Consider the following 16,291-nt stretch of genomic DNA (forward strand, 5'->3'; position numbering starts at 1 on the left):
TAGTGCTAAAATCCATTAAAAGGAAGCATCTGTACAACACCGGTTAGAGAATTAACTATATGTTAATTCTCTAATGCGAGGAAAAGAACCAAGTGATCGAAGCTCTGTTTTTACATGAGGAGCCTCCCCTGTGAACCTAAAACTCGAAGGAATGTTTTTCTTCATAAGTAATTTCCATTACTTTCTTTTTAGTTAGCTTAAAACAAAACCATTTTCAACCAAAGTTTATGTTTTCTTCTTAAGCTAACCTTGAAATGAAAAAGCACCAATTTAACTTTGAATTGATATCAGTTGTAAGTTGAAAACCCTTCCCAGTGAACGATCCTAGAGCCACTATGCTATATTAGCTAAAGCTATCCTAATGCATGGTGATATAGGTTATAAATTTTGTTGATTATTCCCTTTTGAGGACCACAATCAAGGGACACCAGCTGGACATGAATCAGTTGAGACACCAATTGGGAAACACGAATCAAATGGGATGCTTCTAGAGTATATCTTCTCTTGCAAATTATACTTATACCAGTCATCAACATAATCAGATACATCAAACCTCATTCCCCGTATAGCTTGCTGCACAAACATGATCACATGGGATTCCAGACATTTGCCATGCTTTACATGTTTACAACCAAGGGCCGACCTCCAAAAAAATGGATCAACCTTTATTTTGCCCACTGCCCATATTAAACCACAACAAGGTTTACAACCAAGGGCCAACCTCCAAACAAATGGGTTAGCCTTTATTTTGCCCACTGTCCAGATTAAACCACAACAATGTTTACAACTAAGGGTCTACCTCTAAACAAATGGGTCAACCTTTAATTCACTTATTGCAACCTCTTACGAAAACAATAATTTCATCTAAATGTCATTAACTGAATTACAGTCAACCCCTTCATCCAAGGGTAGACCCTTACTATGACCACTACACACATAAACAAAACAAATTTCATATTTGTGGTTGTGACCATCAATTTTGAACCTAAGGTTCCACTACTATTTTCCCTAATTCCCACATAAATTCATGCCCGCTTTACTAAATTTGTTTTATTTTCTTCTTCAATTCAATCCTTATTCATTACAAATTCAAAACTTTTATTAAGAAATTTATTCAAACTTTAATCCCAATCATTTTTAAAATTTATACTCATCTACTCATGACTAACCATGAATTCTTTTACAATGCATTAGATTCACCAATTAACAACTATAAAAAATCACTCAAATTACTCATTTTGGAATCCCATATAAACAACATTAAATAACAAAACATCTCGAATCCCATATAAACAACATTAAACAACAAATTGTTTGAACATTCCTAAAAATTGTATTCCCTTCACATGCAATAGTCATATTTTTCTTCTCTTTTCCGTATTCTTCCCAACAACCACATACAACACAAACACAACAATTCAGAAAATAAAACAAAATCAATATAGCTTACCACCATCTTATTTTCCCATCATTTATCAAATTTTAAGCCATATTTCATTTCAAATAAACCCTAAATAAATTAAAATATAAATTTAGATACAATATTAATGGACATTGAACATGTAGAAATATGCAATGTAATCAAGTTTAAATCACAAAATTGCACAAATCACATAACTATGACATTATTCAAATCTCAAAGAATCAAAATGACAAATCAAAATATAAAGTTATTACAAAATTTAATAACATATATATATCACCTGGAAAAACCCTTGTTTTAAAAGTTAAATGCAACTGCAATATTTTTATTCTTCGTTATCTCGTTCTCTCAATTGCTTTCTTTCTCCTTTTTCGATGTAAAAGCAAAATAGGAAGTACAACCAGGAGAAAAATGACTGTCACTCCTGAAATAAGAAGAAGGAAATGGGTTTTTTTGTCTACCTGGCCTTTGTTAAGGGGTTCGCACTTGGACTTTTGTTTTCAGATTGATGTTTGGTGGGAAAATGAAGATGTCGTCTTCCTTATGGTGATGGAAGAGAAACAAAATAAGAGACCAAGTTTGGAAGTTCGTTTGGGGTTGATGGGTTATCGCGATTTGAGAACCTACCAGATTTTTTATGGATCCTTTCGCCTTGTGATGGGTTGTGTCTGTGAACGAACAAGAAAGAACATGAGTTTTTGGTGTTAGGGTTTGGTTGAAGAAAGAAGAAGACATTTGGGGGTAAATATTTTTTTAAACATCAATCCATGTGGAGTGTCTAATTGGTCGATGACATGTAACTGAGCCATGTCATTGGCTTAAGTTGACAACAAACAACTTATCCTACTAGAAGAGATGTCAAACTATAGGAATGTATTTTTAGAAGGGTCTCAACATCACTATTACAGTGTATGAAAAGGTTGTTTATTTTCCACAAAATCCATTGAATTTGAAAAGTAAAAAGTAAAGTTTCTAAAAGGCAAAATTTTGCCCCTTGGTATGGTTACATAAATTCCCTGATATATTAATGTTGACTATATCTAATTTTTGTTGGTTTTTTTATTGTAAGATAAATTATATAAGTTTTTTTCTCCAAAAAAAAACAAATCAACGGTGGAAAAATGAGTCCAAGGGGGAATAGTAACATGTTACCCGTATATAAACGGAGACGCACGGAGAATATCCAGGCGGGCAGCGTGATGGGAGAAGGGAAGCCAACTGCCTACTTACCTTCGTCTTCTTCCTCTTCCTCTTATATCTCTCGTTTCTGCTCTTCGGCTCTCAGGACCAAAACCCTAGCCTCCTCTTCGCCCTCTGACAGCTCCATCCGCACGCTTTCCGGCGACGCTCTTGTCCGCCGCCTCGGCCTCTTCGACCTCATTCTTATCGGCGTTGGCGCCTCCATCGGTGCTGGAATCTTCGTCGTCACCGGCACCGTCGCCCGAGATGCCGGACCTGGTGAGTTGGTTTGTTCCGAGCTTTGATTTTGTGGATTTGAATCTCTATTTCCATCTTGAATTGGATGAAAAATTTTGGATGTTTTGATGAAGATTTTGGTTGTGATCATAAGTACTCGAAGTTTTTATTATTACTATTATTATTATGTGGTTGTTCAATGAATTTAATTTGATCGAGGCTGTGTTAATTCAAAGGTTTGGACTTCTGTTTTAATTTGGTTTACTATTTTGTGTCCTTTTTTTTCTTTTAGTAATCTCTGTTTGGTTAGTGAGAAAATGGACGAAAGGAAATGAAAAACAAAAAAAAAAAAGAAGAAGAAGAAAAAAAAATCAGCTGAGCATAAGAGTCGTATTAGAATTTTTTGTAAAGGTTCAAATTCTTAAATAATGAAAAACATAATAAATATTTTTTGTGTTTAATTTCCTATCTTTTTCCTGCATTTTCTCACGTATTTTGTGCTATTTTACTTCCTTTTCTGGTCAAGTGACCCTGGGCGCCGAACTTTTGGTCTTGTTCAACAGATAACACATGTGATGAGAAAAATACAAAACTCATAACCTTTGGAGAGTTGATAATTATTATAAAATCTTATGAGAGGAATTCATGAATTGTTAAATCTGTATTTTGGCTATTGTCAAAAGCTGTTAGTGCATTAGGACAGTGCAGGAGTTATTTGATTGTGATCATGTTAACCAATATTTGCTACATCCATGCAGGAGTTACGATTAGCTTTATCCTTGCTGGAGCATCATGTGTACTGAATGCACTATGTTATGCTGAGCTAGCATCCCGATTTCCTGCTGTTGTTGGGGGAGCATACCTGTATACTTACACAGCTTTCAATGAGCTGACTGCTTTCCTTGTTTTTGCACAATTGATGCTTGACTATCATATTGGGGCAGCTAGCATAGCTCGAAGTTTAGCCAGCTATGTGGTTGCGGTACTAGAGCTTTTTCCCTTTTTCAAGGAAAACATTCCAAGCTGGATTGGACATGGTGGTGAAGAGTTCCTTGGTGGAGCTCTGTCTATCAACATATTAGCACCAATTCTGCTTGTACTTCTAACAATAATTCTATGCCGAGGTGTTGGAGAATCTTCTGCTGTGAACTGTTTCATGACTGTGACAAAGGTGCCCTTTCTATGCTGCATTTCTTGTATGTGGCTGCTGGCCAAGGGTTTAAGCATCCTCCTCTTTGATTTATTGCAAATTCTGGAATGATTAAGGTTTTGAAGGGTGTTTCTTTAGGTGTGTCTTATGCTTTTCCTCTATGCAAGGCTGTCCTAAACAATCATAGGATGAAAAACAACTTTTGCTCCCTTAAGTGTATTGGGACATTATGATGGAGAAAGAGCAATCAGTGCAGTGTAAAATGTATTCTTAATGGGTTTGGAGAGGTTATGATGGAGAAAGAGCAATCAGTGCAGTGTAAAATGCATGCTTAATGGTTTGAGCATGTTCAACCCACATCTAGGCATACATGTTTGACACCTTAACTTCTGATGTGCATACTCGGGTGGGAAGATACCTTCTTTTATAGAAATTTCTTTCTTTTTGCTTTTCAAAGAAATTACTGTGTTAACAAAGATTAAAATACTAAATCTACAAAAATTGAAATAGGAAGTCTATTTAAGTTGATAAGTACTAAATGTGTTAACAAAGATTAAGACAGTAAATCTCACCAATTACTGTTAATAAACCAAATTCTGGCTGTTGTTCCATGTCATAACATCAAGTTCAATGTAGTAAAGGACAACGTGTGGTTTCCTCCTTTCTGTTTGTTGAAAGGGTGTTTGATTTTTATTCAATCTCTTTTCCTGTTATATCTGCTGTTTTCATTGGTTCACTTGTCATATGTACTATACAGTCCTGGATTTGTTTTCATATATGCATGTTATGCTCCATGTGTTTGTAGAAAACTTTCACTCTGTAAACAATCATTAATTATAAAATCTAATAAGTTAAAAATCTTGTATGTCTCGAGGCCTCATACTTAATAGGTGAGAACAGTTCCTTGCACTTCCATTTTTAACAATATATGGCTGACTTTTCATTGGGAATCCCTAGAGCTTAATCATGAATCTTTCCTTCACCTAACTTGTCAACAGCAACTTATCATCTATTTGGTTTGGCTGCATGAATCCTGGTTCACCAATTTGGCCTGCCAGAAGTTCTATATTCAATTATGGAATGAGACTTAAAACCAATGAAGCTCAGTTAAAAGAAAAAAATTTAAAAAATTGAAAAAAAAATTCCTATTTTACTAAATTTTTAGACATTGAATGATGTGGGAATAAGGTGGATAGGCAGTTTTTTTCCAAGTACCTCACATTATTTACTCCAGGCTTCAACATCATTATCCTGCTGGATCTGGATCACTGTTCTATGTTGATAAATGCTTCTTTGCTGATGCAAACACATTTTTTCCACAGGTCCAGTGTGAGTTTTCTCACTAGTTTGTAGAATGGCCCTTAGCTAGTGAAGGATTCTCCATTAGCCAAACAAACTGTTCAAATTTTAATGAATTTTTTCTATGAGAATGCTCTGCTTTTTGCTCATCTATGACATATGTCAGCATCCATCTGTGGTTCTACAAATTTTATGAATGTGCTGTTTCTTTTATTTTCTCATGTTATGTTCCATGAAGCATGATAGCTAATGTATTATAATTCTTTTTTGTTTGTTTGCAATTAATAGCTTTATTACTATTTGACATGCAGATGCATTGATCTCTTTGGAACTATATATGAATAAGTGCACGCATGGTACATTTCAATATGTCAAATCTTCTTTCGGTTTACAAGAGAATTAAAACTAGTTTTTCTACAAGACCAGTATCTTTTTATTGACTGATTGGCTCAGATGAATGGTTTTTATTTGTGTCACCTGCATCTATAAGGCATCGGGCTAAAGGATTCCCTACACTTTTCATATTATGGTATTTCTAATGCTCTTAATATACACCAGTGATCTTTATTTGTATCTAGCATTTATGTCCATGTCAAGGACATAAAATCTATACAAAATACAAATGTTAACTTGCTTTCATTTTAGTTTGACTGACACCCACTTTCCTGCAGGTAGTTATCGTTCTCTTTGTGATCATTGTTGGTGCTTTTAAGGTTGATGTTTCTAACTGGTCTCCTTTTGCTCCAAATGGTTTTGAAGCAATATTGACTGGTGCAACTGTAGTATTCTTCGCATATGTTGGATTTGATGCAGTTGCTAATTCAGCTGAAGAATCTAAAAGACCACAGGTATTTCTTGCTGATATTGGATGGATTCCTTGTATTACACGTCACCAGAGTTGATTAGAAGGTTTCCTTTGTGAAATCCTTTTGCATTATTATGTTTTTTAATCCTTCATTTATTTTCTCAACATGACTTTGCAGAGGGATTTGCCAATAGCCATCATGGGGAGCCTTCTTGTTTGTGTCGTGTTATATATTGGTGTTTGCTTAGTAATCACTGGAATGGTACCTTACAAGCTCCTTGGGGAGGATGCTCCTTTGGCTGAAGCTTTTACATCCAAAGGCCTGAAGTATGTTTCCATTTTGATCAGCATAGGTGCTGTTGCTGGACTTACTACAACCCTTCTAGTTGGTCTATATGTTCAGGTAAATATTGAAACTCCCATGTACTTTACATGTGCCAATGTACTAATGACAGTGTTTCTTATGAACAGTCTCGGTTGTATCTTGGGCTTGGAAGGGATGGTTTATTACCTTCATTATTTGCTAGAGTACACCCAAAAGCCCATACCCCTGTTCATTCTCAGATCTGGGTTGGTATTGTCGCTAGCATCTTGGCAGGATTATTTAACATCCATGCCCTCTCACACATTCTTTCAGTTGGCTCATTGGTATGCTGGTGCTTAACTTCTGTCTATAACATTTTGAAATTTTTAATAATCAGTTATCTATCTTTTGCAATAACATCCTTGGGTTCATGCAATTATCAATCGCATCATGTGTTCTCTTCCCTTGGGTTTAGAGGAAAGAAGGAATTGGAATGTTGACATGCTGTGATGGGCAATTGTAAAATTTTAGGATATTAATTGGAGAGATTTGCCTGCAACAGAAGCATTCAAATTCTTGATTATTTTGGTTAGGAATGAGTGTGCACCTTACATGACCATTTGGTTGGTTTCAGACAGGCTATTCTGTTGTTGCAGCATGTGTTGTAACCCTTCGCTGGAATGACAAGACAGCAAGTCAAGTTTCTACAAGGTGGACTTCAACCTGGCAAGAAGGTGTCATTTACCTTATCATTATTGCTGGTTGTGGTTTCAGTGCAGGACTCTTTTACCGTGTCGGTGCTTCATTCTTTTGTCTGCTTGTAGCTGCAGTCATAGCAGTACTTGCCTCTATTGCTCTTTATAGCAGACAAGTAAGTACTACGCCAGACAATATATTAGAATATCTTTTTGTCTATCTATTATATAAACACTAGGCTATCATAGTGCTCCAAGCTGGAGGAAAAAATTTCATTTTAAAAGGAGCATGCTGAAAGATTTGGAGGTATTTCAAAAACTCAAGTTGGTGGTGATCAACAAATGACTTGTCTCTTGATAGTAAGGGTCTTAGTGAAATTTAAAAAAAATAAAATAAAATAAAAATAAAATCCCTTACATAATCTCACACATTGACACATAAGTAGAAAGGTTCTAAGGAATCTTTTTTGAATGCAAGACCTCCACTTTGAAGATGAATAGGGGAGGTCTTGCTTTTTTTTTTTTTTTTTTTCTTTTGTATCTTTTATTTATCTCTTACTCACCTGTAGCAGTAGAATATGAAATCTGCTCAAGAGTTACTTATGCACCTGAACCCGTTTTATGTCCTTGGTTTTTTTTTTTCCTTTGTTTCTTTTATTTGCCTCTAACTCACCTGAAGCAATAGAAATATGAAATCTGTTCATGAGGTACTTTTGCACCCAAACCCATTGTATGTCTATCGCTATCTCTTCTCCTAACACTTCAGGTATCACATTTATTGATGGGGTTTGCACTACCCAAGCAACATCCATGTTCAGGAAAAATGCAGGCAGTGGTTTCCAGCATGTTCCTCTGTTGCTCATATGATCCAAAAAAGACCCGATGCATAAGTTTTGCCCGTATTACACTTTTTTATTGATTAATCCATTCTTTTTTGCAGGTGTACATGAATCCACCAGGGTTTTCTTGCCCAGGAGTTCCAATTGTGCCAGCAGTATGCATCTTCTTCAATATCTTCTTGTTTGCTCAGGTTTGTTCAAGAAGAATCCCCTCAACTATACTCCTAACAGTGGCCATCCCTCAATTCCATATAGAAACTTATCAAAGGAATGAAATTAATACATCAAAGCTGATAACCAACTCTTTTTCTTTGCAGTTACACTATGAAGCATGGGTGAGATTTGTCATCCTCAGCCTTATTTCAATAGGTATTTATGCATTTTATGGGCAGTACCATGCCGACCCTCTGAGTTCAAATGAGACAATTATCTATCATAGAGCACCAATTGAAGAAGGGCAATAATAACTATTTGCTGTGTCCATGCGTATCATTGCTATATGTTGTAATTAAATGTTTAGTATCGGAATAAGAGTAGGTTGCTGTCAACTGTATTACAAAGACATATATTTGTCATATATGACCCTAATTGGACTGTATTCCAAAGTTCCTGAAACGATTTGTTATTGTGCGTAGATACCATTTACTCTAGATCCAATGGATTTTTACAACTTTAAAATGCACTTACATGATTAAGAAAAACTCACTAGTTATATAGTATCGAAAACTTATTTTCTTACCCGATATGGGTTATCACAATTTCCTATCATGAACAGGCGGTCAAATGTCCCCCGAGTCACCTGTGCTCGCAAGGTTTCTTCTTCCATGGGTTTAGAGATTAGAGATATGGTAAGAAGTGAACTTTTCGGATGGTCAAACAGGGTAACTAAAGATATTTCATCTATATATATGTGCTCTGATGAAAATTTTTCACAATAATTGAGGTCATGGCTAGGTATGTTAAACGCATTGATCATCTCATAAACTAACATTTAGAATGAGAACATAAATATGGTTCATTGTCATTGAGGCTTTGCAGATATGATTTCTTCATTCGACCTGTGTTCAGATGAGCACAAAGTAGAGCCTCACTGATCACTCACACACAACGTCCGAATAGAAACCTATCGTCCTCCTTTGACAGTCTTTGACGTTGAGCAGTTCCACATCAAACACTTCAAACTGTTTTGAGCTGAAAAATGTCGAAGGCCCCACCTATACAACACGACAATTTAACTGATAAAACACAATTGAACAAATAAAAAAGAAAAGAAAAATATGCATACAAAGAAAAATCATGTAGAGTCTCTCTCTTTTGGATAACCGAGGAAGCTTTCATGACTGAGCCCTTGGACTTTCCATGGAGACCTAAATCTTGGGGTGCACACCATTCCTGCTGTCACAACCAGCATTGGATAATATAGGGCGTTCAACCAGCCAGGATTGTGCGCCTCTACCACCATCCAGTCACTTTCTTGGAATTTCAATCCCTATCACCATCTTTGCAAGTTTCCTCAATAATATTTAGTAGCAATGATGGTGTTTGGTGTTAGGCATTTCAATCTCTAGGAAAGAGCAGTTTGACTTGAGCTACATGGAGAAGCATAGGCAAGGTTTGCTTCAACTGAATTGGGAGCTGATTTGGATGGTGACCATAATTGAAATAAAACATGAAAACTACCACAATTCTTTAAAACTCAATAAAAAAATGTGTTCTTCTAAACCAAAGAGGCAGTTGGAAAATATTCTAAATCTAGAAAATATCATTCAGGTTAAAAAGAAAAACCGACAACATGAAGTTTGTGAAAGCAACTGCTACTACCATGGGATTAATTTTATCACCATGGGAGGAGCAACACAAGGGTGGATGCAGAAAAGTTTAGGAAGAGATGGAGCTACTATTTCAATTTAGTACCCCAGCTCTCATGCACAACACTGAGACCAGAGGCTCCGGCACTGTTAGAAAAACATCCTGACAGCCATGTAGCAATTATGGGCTTTCCTCTGGAGGATACGAAATTTGTTTGAGAACTCAGAATGATTTTGAGTAAATTTCTAAAACATTTCTGTCAGATTTGTACTGAAGAGGCATGTCCCACGAAGAAGAAAATGGACATATTCCAAATTCAGTATGTTCTCTATGATACATGCTGATGAATTTCCGTATCAGGCACATTATGCTTTACTAGATTTGTGTCTTTTACTTTCTGTATAGGACTTAGACTAGAACAATTCAAGGACCAAAAATGCAGTCTTCTTTCCTAATAGAGGATTAGATAGACCTGCACAAGAAAGGGGAAGGGAAAAATGAAAACAAAGATTTGATAAACTCACTGGAGGTCCAAGTTCTGGAGGGATAATTATTCTTCTCTTTCCACCAGGTTTCATGTCTCGAATTCCTTCCTCAAATCCTGCACAAATTCACTGTTTCAGCTACTAACCGCTTTTACTTTATGTTGGGTTATGGAAAATACTTCTATTACTATTAACAAAGAAAGCACAGACGAATATTGTAATTCATATTTACCAGGAACTAGTGCATTGGTGCCCATCCGGATTTTGGCAGGAGAACCCTGCATATAACTGCTGTCAATACGGCGACCTGACTCATTATAGCCAACATAGTGAAATGTCACCTGCAGAGGATTCATGGGAACAACTTGAGGTTAAGGAGAAATTTTCACATACCATTATTTTTAAGATAAGATCAGTGCAATATGGAAAAAAAAATAAAAAATGATAAAAAGTGGCAACATCTTCAATTGTTTTATTGTTTCATTAATTACCTTTTCAATTTTATCAATTTGTGGAAAATTCTTAGCTTCTCCTAATTAAAACAATTATTTGTTATTTCCTTCAAATGTTTAAACCTTAGATGTAATTTATAACTTAGTTATTATATCTTTTTGAAAGGTTGCTAGACCTTATTGAACACGACTAAAAGAACCTCAATCCCTAATACATTCACATGTTTGAATGCTGAAAATATGTTCTGCACTTTCTTCATTAATCAATAGAGAACTGCATCCTTTATATCTAGAGCATGTTCATGAAATAAAAACAAATTAGAAGCAAGACACTCAAAGCTGCTGACCAGGGTAGCTTCTGTTCTTAAGGAAAAACAAGGTGCACGAAATGTCAAATCCGCCAATGTTTCAAAAAGCCTGCCATGATTTAGTTCTTGCTTTCTTGATTCAATAGAACATGCTAAAGAGTTTCAGATCGATCTGATTGATGGAAACAATGTTGTTAAAATTCTCCGAGGAAGGATATCTGAAATTCTAGAATTTCATTTCAAACTCCAAAAAGAAGCAGATTCCACCTGCTTCCTTGGAGGAGTTGAAAGGTTATGGAGACAGTAAAATATGCAGTCAAATGAATTATTCATCTTCTAATTTTCCCCTGTATGAATGACATCAGAAGTGAGACACTGCAAATCATTTTAGGGATGGTTGCATGAGCCTTCATAAGTTATGGCAGGCCCCTATTTTGGCATACGGTAGAGATCAAGGGAAAGCTGGTTCATAACATTTTTCAATCGATAAAGGGTACAGCAAATAGTTAGGGCAAGGATTGTTGGTCCCTGTCATTCCTAGCATCCTAATCAAGTATCTCCAAAAACACCCTTAGTGAAGAGAAAGGCCAAAGGCTAGGGCTAGTAACCTTCACATCTGACATTTATACATGTGTACCAATTTCTTCCTGGAAATATGTTGGAATGACGAGTGGTCATGTGATAAGAGTCATAGAGACAAGCTCGGTTTGTGGTAGCATATCAAAACAGCTCATGGTCAATGGAAAAATTATCCATTTAAAAAAAATCCACTAAATATGACAGGTGATTGGACATAGAAAAATTTCAGTCAAAAAATGGCTGTTCTGTTGTATGTTGAACCCAAACTGCAGAACTTCACTAATAGGCCAAAAGCCATAGGATTGATGGAACATGTCAAATGAAACCCTGTTACTGTTACGGTCATAGTATATCATTGCTTTTCCACAACCTAAAAATCCTTAGCAACTCTTTTTGTAACGGCCCACTCCCTCTTGAATCGGTATTATCTACCTTGATCTCTTCTCATGTAAATAATGTTTGCTTGACTTCAAAATGCATCTATACCATTTCCACATAAACACGACGTCTTTGTCGTGTCCCATGGGATTGTATTGACAATTAAAATATTCACACAAACTCCCACATTGAGTCAAACATTGACTCTGATACCATTTATAACAATTCACTCCTTCCCGTGTAAATATCATTTACTCTAGCATCGGGCTGCATGACTTGAAAACAAGCCTACATGGTTAAGAGGATTCATCTACATATATAGTGCTAAAAACTTTTCTGCTGAGCTGATGACTGATATGGGATCTCACACTGTCATTAGGTAGCTTTCAGTCAGACCATGGATAGCATATTTTCTCCTTTGGGACAACTCACTCTATAAGCTCTCTCTTCTGGTGGCCAGATAGCTTTTTTCTCTATTTTTGTGATGGCCCCCACCTTGCTCCAAGTGATACCATTCATGCCGCAAACCAGAGACATTAAACTTGCTTTTTACCAAATATTAAGAACCTTCACCAAATATCCTATCTTCAATGGGAAGCATCAAATCAAAGCCCTATAAAATGGATTGCAAAAAACTGCTACAAGCAAAACATTGGTCAGGAAATTATTTCCATGTCTATGAACAAGAAGCAATGCCACAGTGGTTATTTTCTCTTTTATTTGTCAGTGTTTTGGCCAGCCAGTAAAATATTTTACATCTAAAATGTGGACTCACAGATAAATAAGGTGATTGGAACAAGCTATCATAAGACATAAGATCTTCGTAAAGAGATGCACCTCCCTTCTCTCTATCTATCAAGGGTTGAGGCCTTTAGCATGCCCTCCAGTCAAGATTGGGGCCAGTTTGCACAATTTAGATGATGATGTAAAGAAAATTTTTCATTGTCTTTTGCAGCAAATCTAAGTGGTTTTAAGATTTATCAACATCCAATAATAATAAAGAGGAACAAAAGACCAAAGTTAAACACCTAAAACATGAATATTACTATTTTTTGTATGTTTTCAAAGAAAAAATAATTTCAATTTTACTACTGCAGGTGCAATGCATAAAGCAACAATTCTAATTCTAACATTCATTTTCCTGGTGTTCCAAGTTTACTTTTGCCAAATCATTAAGATCCCCATGATAAATTTCAAGAAAGGAAACTATTGCCTTCAAAGATAATGAAAGAAAAACCTGTTGACCAGCCTTTGGGCAATCACCTTTACCAACTTCAAAATCTCGATATATAAGCCCTGAGTCACTTGTTATGTAGTTCTCTGGTGTCACCACCTTAACCTCAAAACCTGAATCATTATCCCTACACATTATCATTGGTTTCATGGAGTTGTGATGAAAGTTCATCAAATAGTTTCTAGACCTGCAACTAAGGTCCCCCAGAGAGAGAGGTACTGTGAAGAGTAAACTTTTAGTAAAGTTGCAAAGAGGCAAGACAAACCTTCTCGAACAAAATTTGGGAAGTCTTCAGGTGCATTATTTTCCTTTTGTATTCGCTTGTTTTGCTGTAGTAACCGTTTTTCGTCATATGGGTTCTTACTCTTTGTCTTTGCAGAAGAAGATAAAGTTGGAAAACAGCCTGATGAGACCAAAAAGAAGATGAGAAGCCTCCGCCTCAAATTCTCCTCATAAGGCAATACACATCCTTTCTGTTCTCTACCCATACATGAGAAGATGGTCATAAGCAACAGTATGCAATCTAAAAAATTTCCAGGACATTAAACCGATAAAGACATGTTAATGAATTCATCAAAGTTTTACCTGTAATCTTTCAGGTTGTAGCTTGAGCGGCAATGCAATATAGGCTTCTTCAGAGAAAAAAAGCTTCCAACTGTGCGACAAGCTGAAAGATATCTGTCTGCAAGTAAAAGCATAAATGCATATGTAAAAAAAAAGGGAGTAAAGATCTGAACTAAAAATCATCCCCATTTTGTTTCCTGACTTTTTTTTTCCAATTTTGGGTTAGAAGAAAGGAGAACAATCACCAAGAAGATGAAGGAGACGAGATTCCCATATGGTTTTCTCTTACTCCATCTTCTCAGACACCAAATAGAGCACCGGCGAATGCGTGCAAATAATGCAGGCACATAATAACTCTTAAGGTGTGTTTGGCATGTCAGAATAGGGATAGAATATGATGGGATGGGAGGGGAATCATAAAACAATGTATAAAGAGAGGAATCAAGGAACTAGTGAGAGTAGGATTTGATTTTTACAACAATGAATTTGTTATTCCTATTCCCATTATCAAAAACAATCCAAACACTTGAATGAATAACATATGGAATTGATTTTCCACTCTCATTCTCCATTCCAGCATTCCAAACATGACCTTAAGGTAAGTTATCTCCACACAGGATAAACATCACACAGCTCAGAGTACATGATATACATTGTGAATCCAAATCCTATAAGTCTAAGCTTTTAAGGAAATTGATAGTTTAATATGGTATCAGAGCCTTGTTCAGTGTTTGAACCTCACCACCGTAAGTTTATTTCCCCAATATATTAAGTCTGCGTGTAAGCCCAAAAATAGAGGGTACGCATTAGAGAGAGGGTGATAGAATGCATGATATATATTGTAAACCCAAATCAAGAAAATTGGTAGTTCAATAGTTTAATAAAACGAAATCTGGGAAAAGGGCTCTTTGATGAATAATCCATACTGGATTGTATACCTAGTATGCTCTATTCCTGAAGTACTTCCACATCAACGATGCACAATAACTGGGATAGATATAAATGAAAAGGTTTTCAATTTTGTATTGTTGCAAACAAGACAGTAGCAGTTCTCTAAAACAATTTCCCAGATTCAATTCTTCCCAATGATTTGTTTGGATGCCGAGAAAATGGGAGAAAAGAAAAGAAATTGAAAACGTCGAACCATATTCTTCCCTTGGAGCAGTAGAGGACAAAACCCTTCACTCAACTGAGCCCCCAATACAACTGTTTGGCTCAGTAGAGATGAGCTTCACTTCTTTTCGTGTTTTAAAACTAGAACGACTTAAACATAAGATTTCATAATTCTGTTTTCTTCTACATTTTCCTTAGTTTCCAGGCACCCAAACAATACCCAGAACATATTACTGAAAAAAAAAATCCAAAATATATGATAGCATTCTAAAGAGAAAAGAGAGGGAGAGAGAGAGAGTTTTACATGGAATATAAGGCTGGGGTAGAAGAGGATGTGTTGGCAACCAAAGCATGGCTTCTTCAAACTTTCAGCAAAAAGAAAAAATCCTTCTGTTTTCCTGACAACCAAACTGCTCCTCGCTGCGCTTTTCACTCTCTGTTATCCGCACCCCTGAAGACAGGGGTATTTCTGTCTTTTACTTGGAGATAAAATTTTCAGGGAAAAACAAAATAAACAACGAAAAATTATTTTGGCGCAAAGTCAATTAACACCATATGTATATATATATATAAACAAACAAATGTTTACGGTAAAAATCATAATAATTTTAAAAGTTTTTATTTATTAATAATTTTTTAGAATAATTTTTAAAAATTATTTAATGTTTTATAAAACAAAAATTTGTTTGAAAATATAAAATTATTTTAACATTTTTAAATATATTTTAAAAATAATTTTTTACGTCTACTATTTTATTTTTAATCATTTTACATATTTATATAATTATTTTTAAAACAATTATTAGAAAATAATTTAAAATAATAAAAAAATGTTTTTTAAAAACACTTTATCTTTATATATAATTTTTTTATTACCAAATATAATTTTTTAATCTTTTATTTTAAAAAATAAAAAACTATTCTTAAAAATAATAGACAGATAAGACTCATATCTTTTAAACATATATTCAATTATTTGAGTACACCTTTGAATGAAAAATATTTTATAAAAATAACTACATAAACAATATTTTTCACAAATTAATTATTAGTTTGGACTAATTAAAAAAAATAAAAGTAACAGGAAAGAATTCACTTTGATAATTTTTTTGATATGTCGATTTTTTTAAATATATTTTAAAATTATTATTTTGTTTTAATGAAAACCTCTAAGAGTTCTTATATCTTATATAATTACTAATAATTTTTATTTTAAAAACAGAAAATAAAAAGTATATCTAAACAAACACAAAGTTGTTAAAAATTCAATATTATTACATCTAATTTTAAAAACAATTCTCCTTGAGGACAAGAAAATAGTCAATGTGTGTCAAAATAAAAACACGTGTAAGTTGAAGAAAGGATGCTCATGAAGGCTAGGGGGCGGATGTTGGCCTCTAAATTGCCCTCTCCTTCGACACGATGACTCATTAGTCAT

The 16,291-nt window shown here is 35.0% G+C and overlaps 2 protein-coding genes across 3 annotated transcripts; one reads left to right on the forward strand and one right to left on the reverse strand.

Annotated features, from left to right (window-relative positions):
* The first annotated feature begins 2,483 nt into the window (after window positions 1-2,483).
* LOC100253107 (cationic amino acid transporter 9, chloroplastic) lies at window positions 2,484-8,546 on the forward strand. Its single transcript, XM_002272598.5, has 8 exons — window positions 2,484-2,881; window positions 3,598-4,010; window positions 5,960-6,136; window positions 6,272-6,496; window positions 6,565-6,741; window positions 7,032-7,268; window positions 8,033-8,122; window positions 8,249-8,546. Exons 1-8 carry the CDS (start codon window positions 2,545-2,547, stop codon window positions 8,393-8,395), a joined length of 1,803 nt encoding a protein of 600 aa, XP_002272634.3. The 5' UTR covers window positions 2,484-2,544; the 3' UTR covers window positions 8,396-8,546.
* Window positions 8,547-8,813: 267 nt separating this feature from the next.
* Window positions 8,814-15,326, reverse strand: LOC100258093 (peptidyl-prolyl cis-trans isomerase FKBP20-2, chloroplastic). 2 transcript variants are annotated; one of them, XM_002274921.4, is made up of 7 exons: window positions 15,158-15,326; window positions 13,762-13,858; window positions 13,442-13,656; window positions 13,180-13,289; window positions 10,458-10,566; window positions 10,265-10,341; window positions 8,814-9,145 (listed from the first exon to the last, which is right to left on the reverse strand). In XM_002274921.4, the coding sequence occupies exons 1-7, from the start codon at window positions 15,204-15,206 to the stop codon at window positions 9,026-9,028; spliced, it is 777 nt and encodes a 258-aa protein (XP_002274957.1). In that variant the 5' UTR covers window positions 15,207-15,326; the 3' UTR covers window positions 8,814-9,025. The 2 variants fall into 2 exon arrangements, with proteins under 2 accessions (XP_002274957.1, XP_059599051.1); XM_059743068.1 differs by having other exon boundaries at window positions 13,762-13,831; window positions 15,158-15,286.
* Window positions 15,327-16,291: the final 965 nt, after the last annotated feature.

Source organism: Vitis vinifera, chromosome 15 (assembly GCF_030704535.1).
Source record: "Vitis vinifera cultivar Pinot Noir 40024 chromosome 15, ASM3070453v1".
Classification (NCBI taxonomy): domain Eukaryota; kingdom Viridiplantae; phylum Streptophyta; class Magnoliopsida; order Vitales; family Vitaceae; genus Vitis; species Vitis vinifera.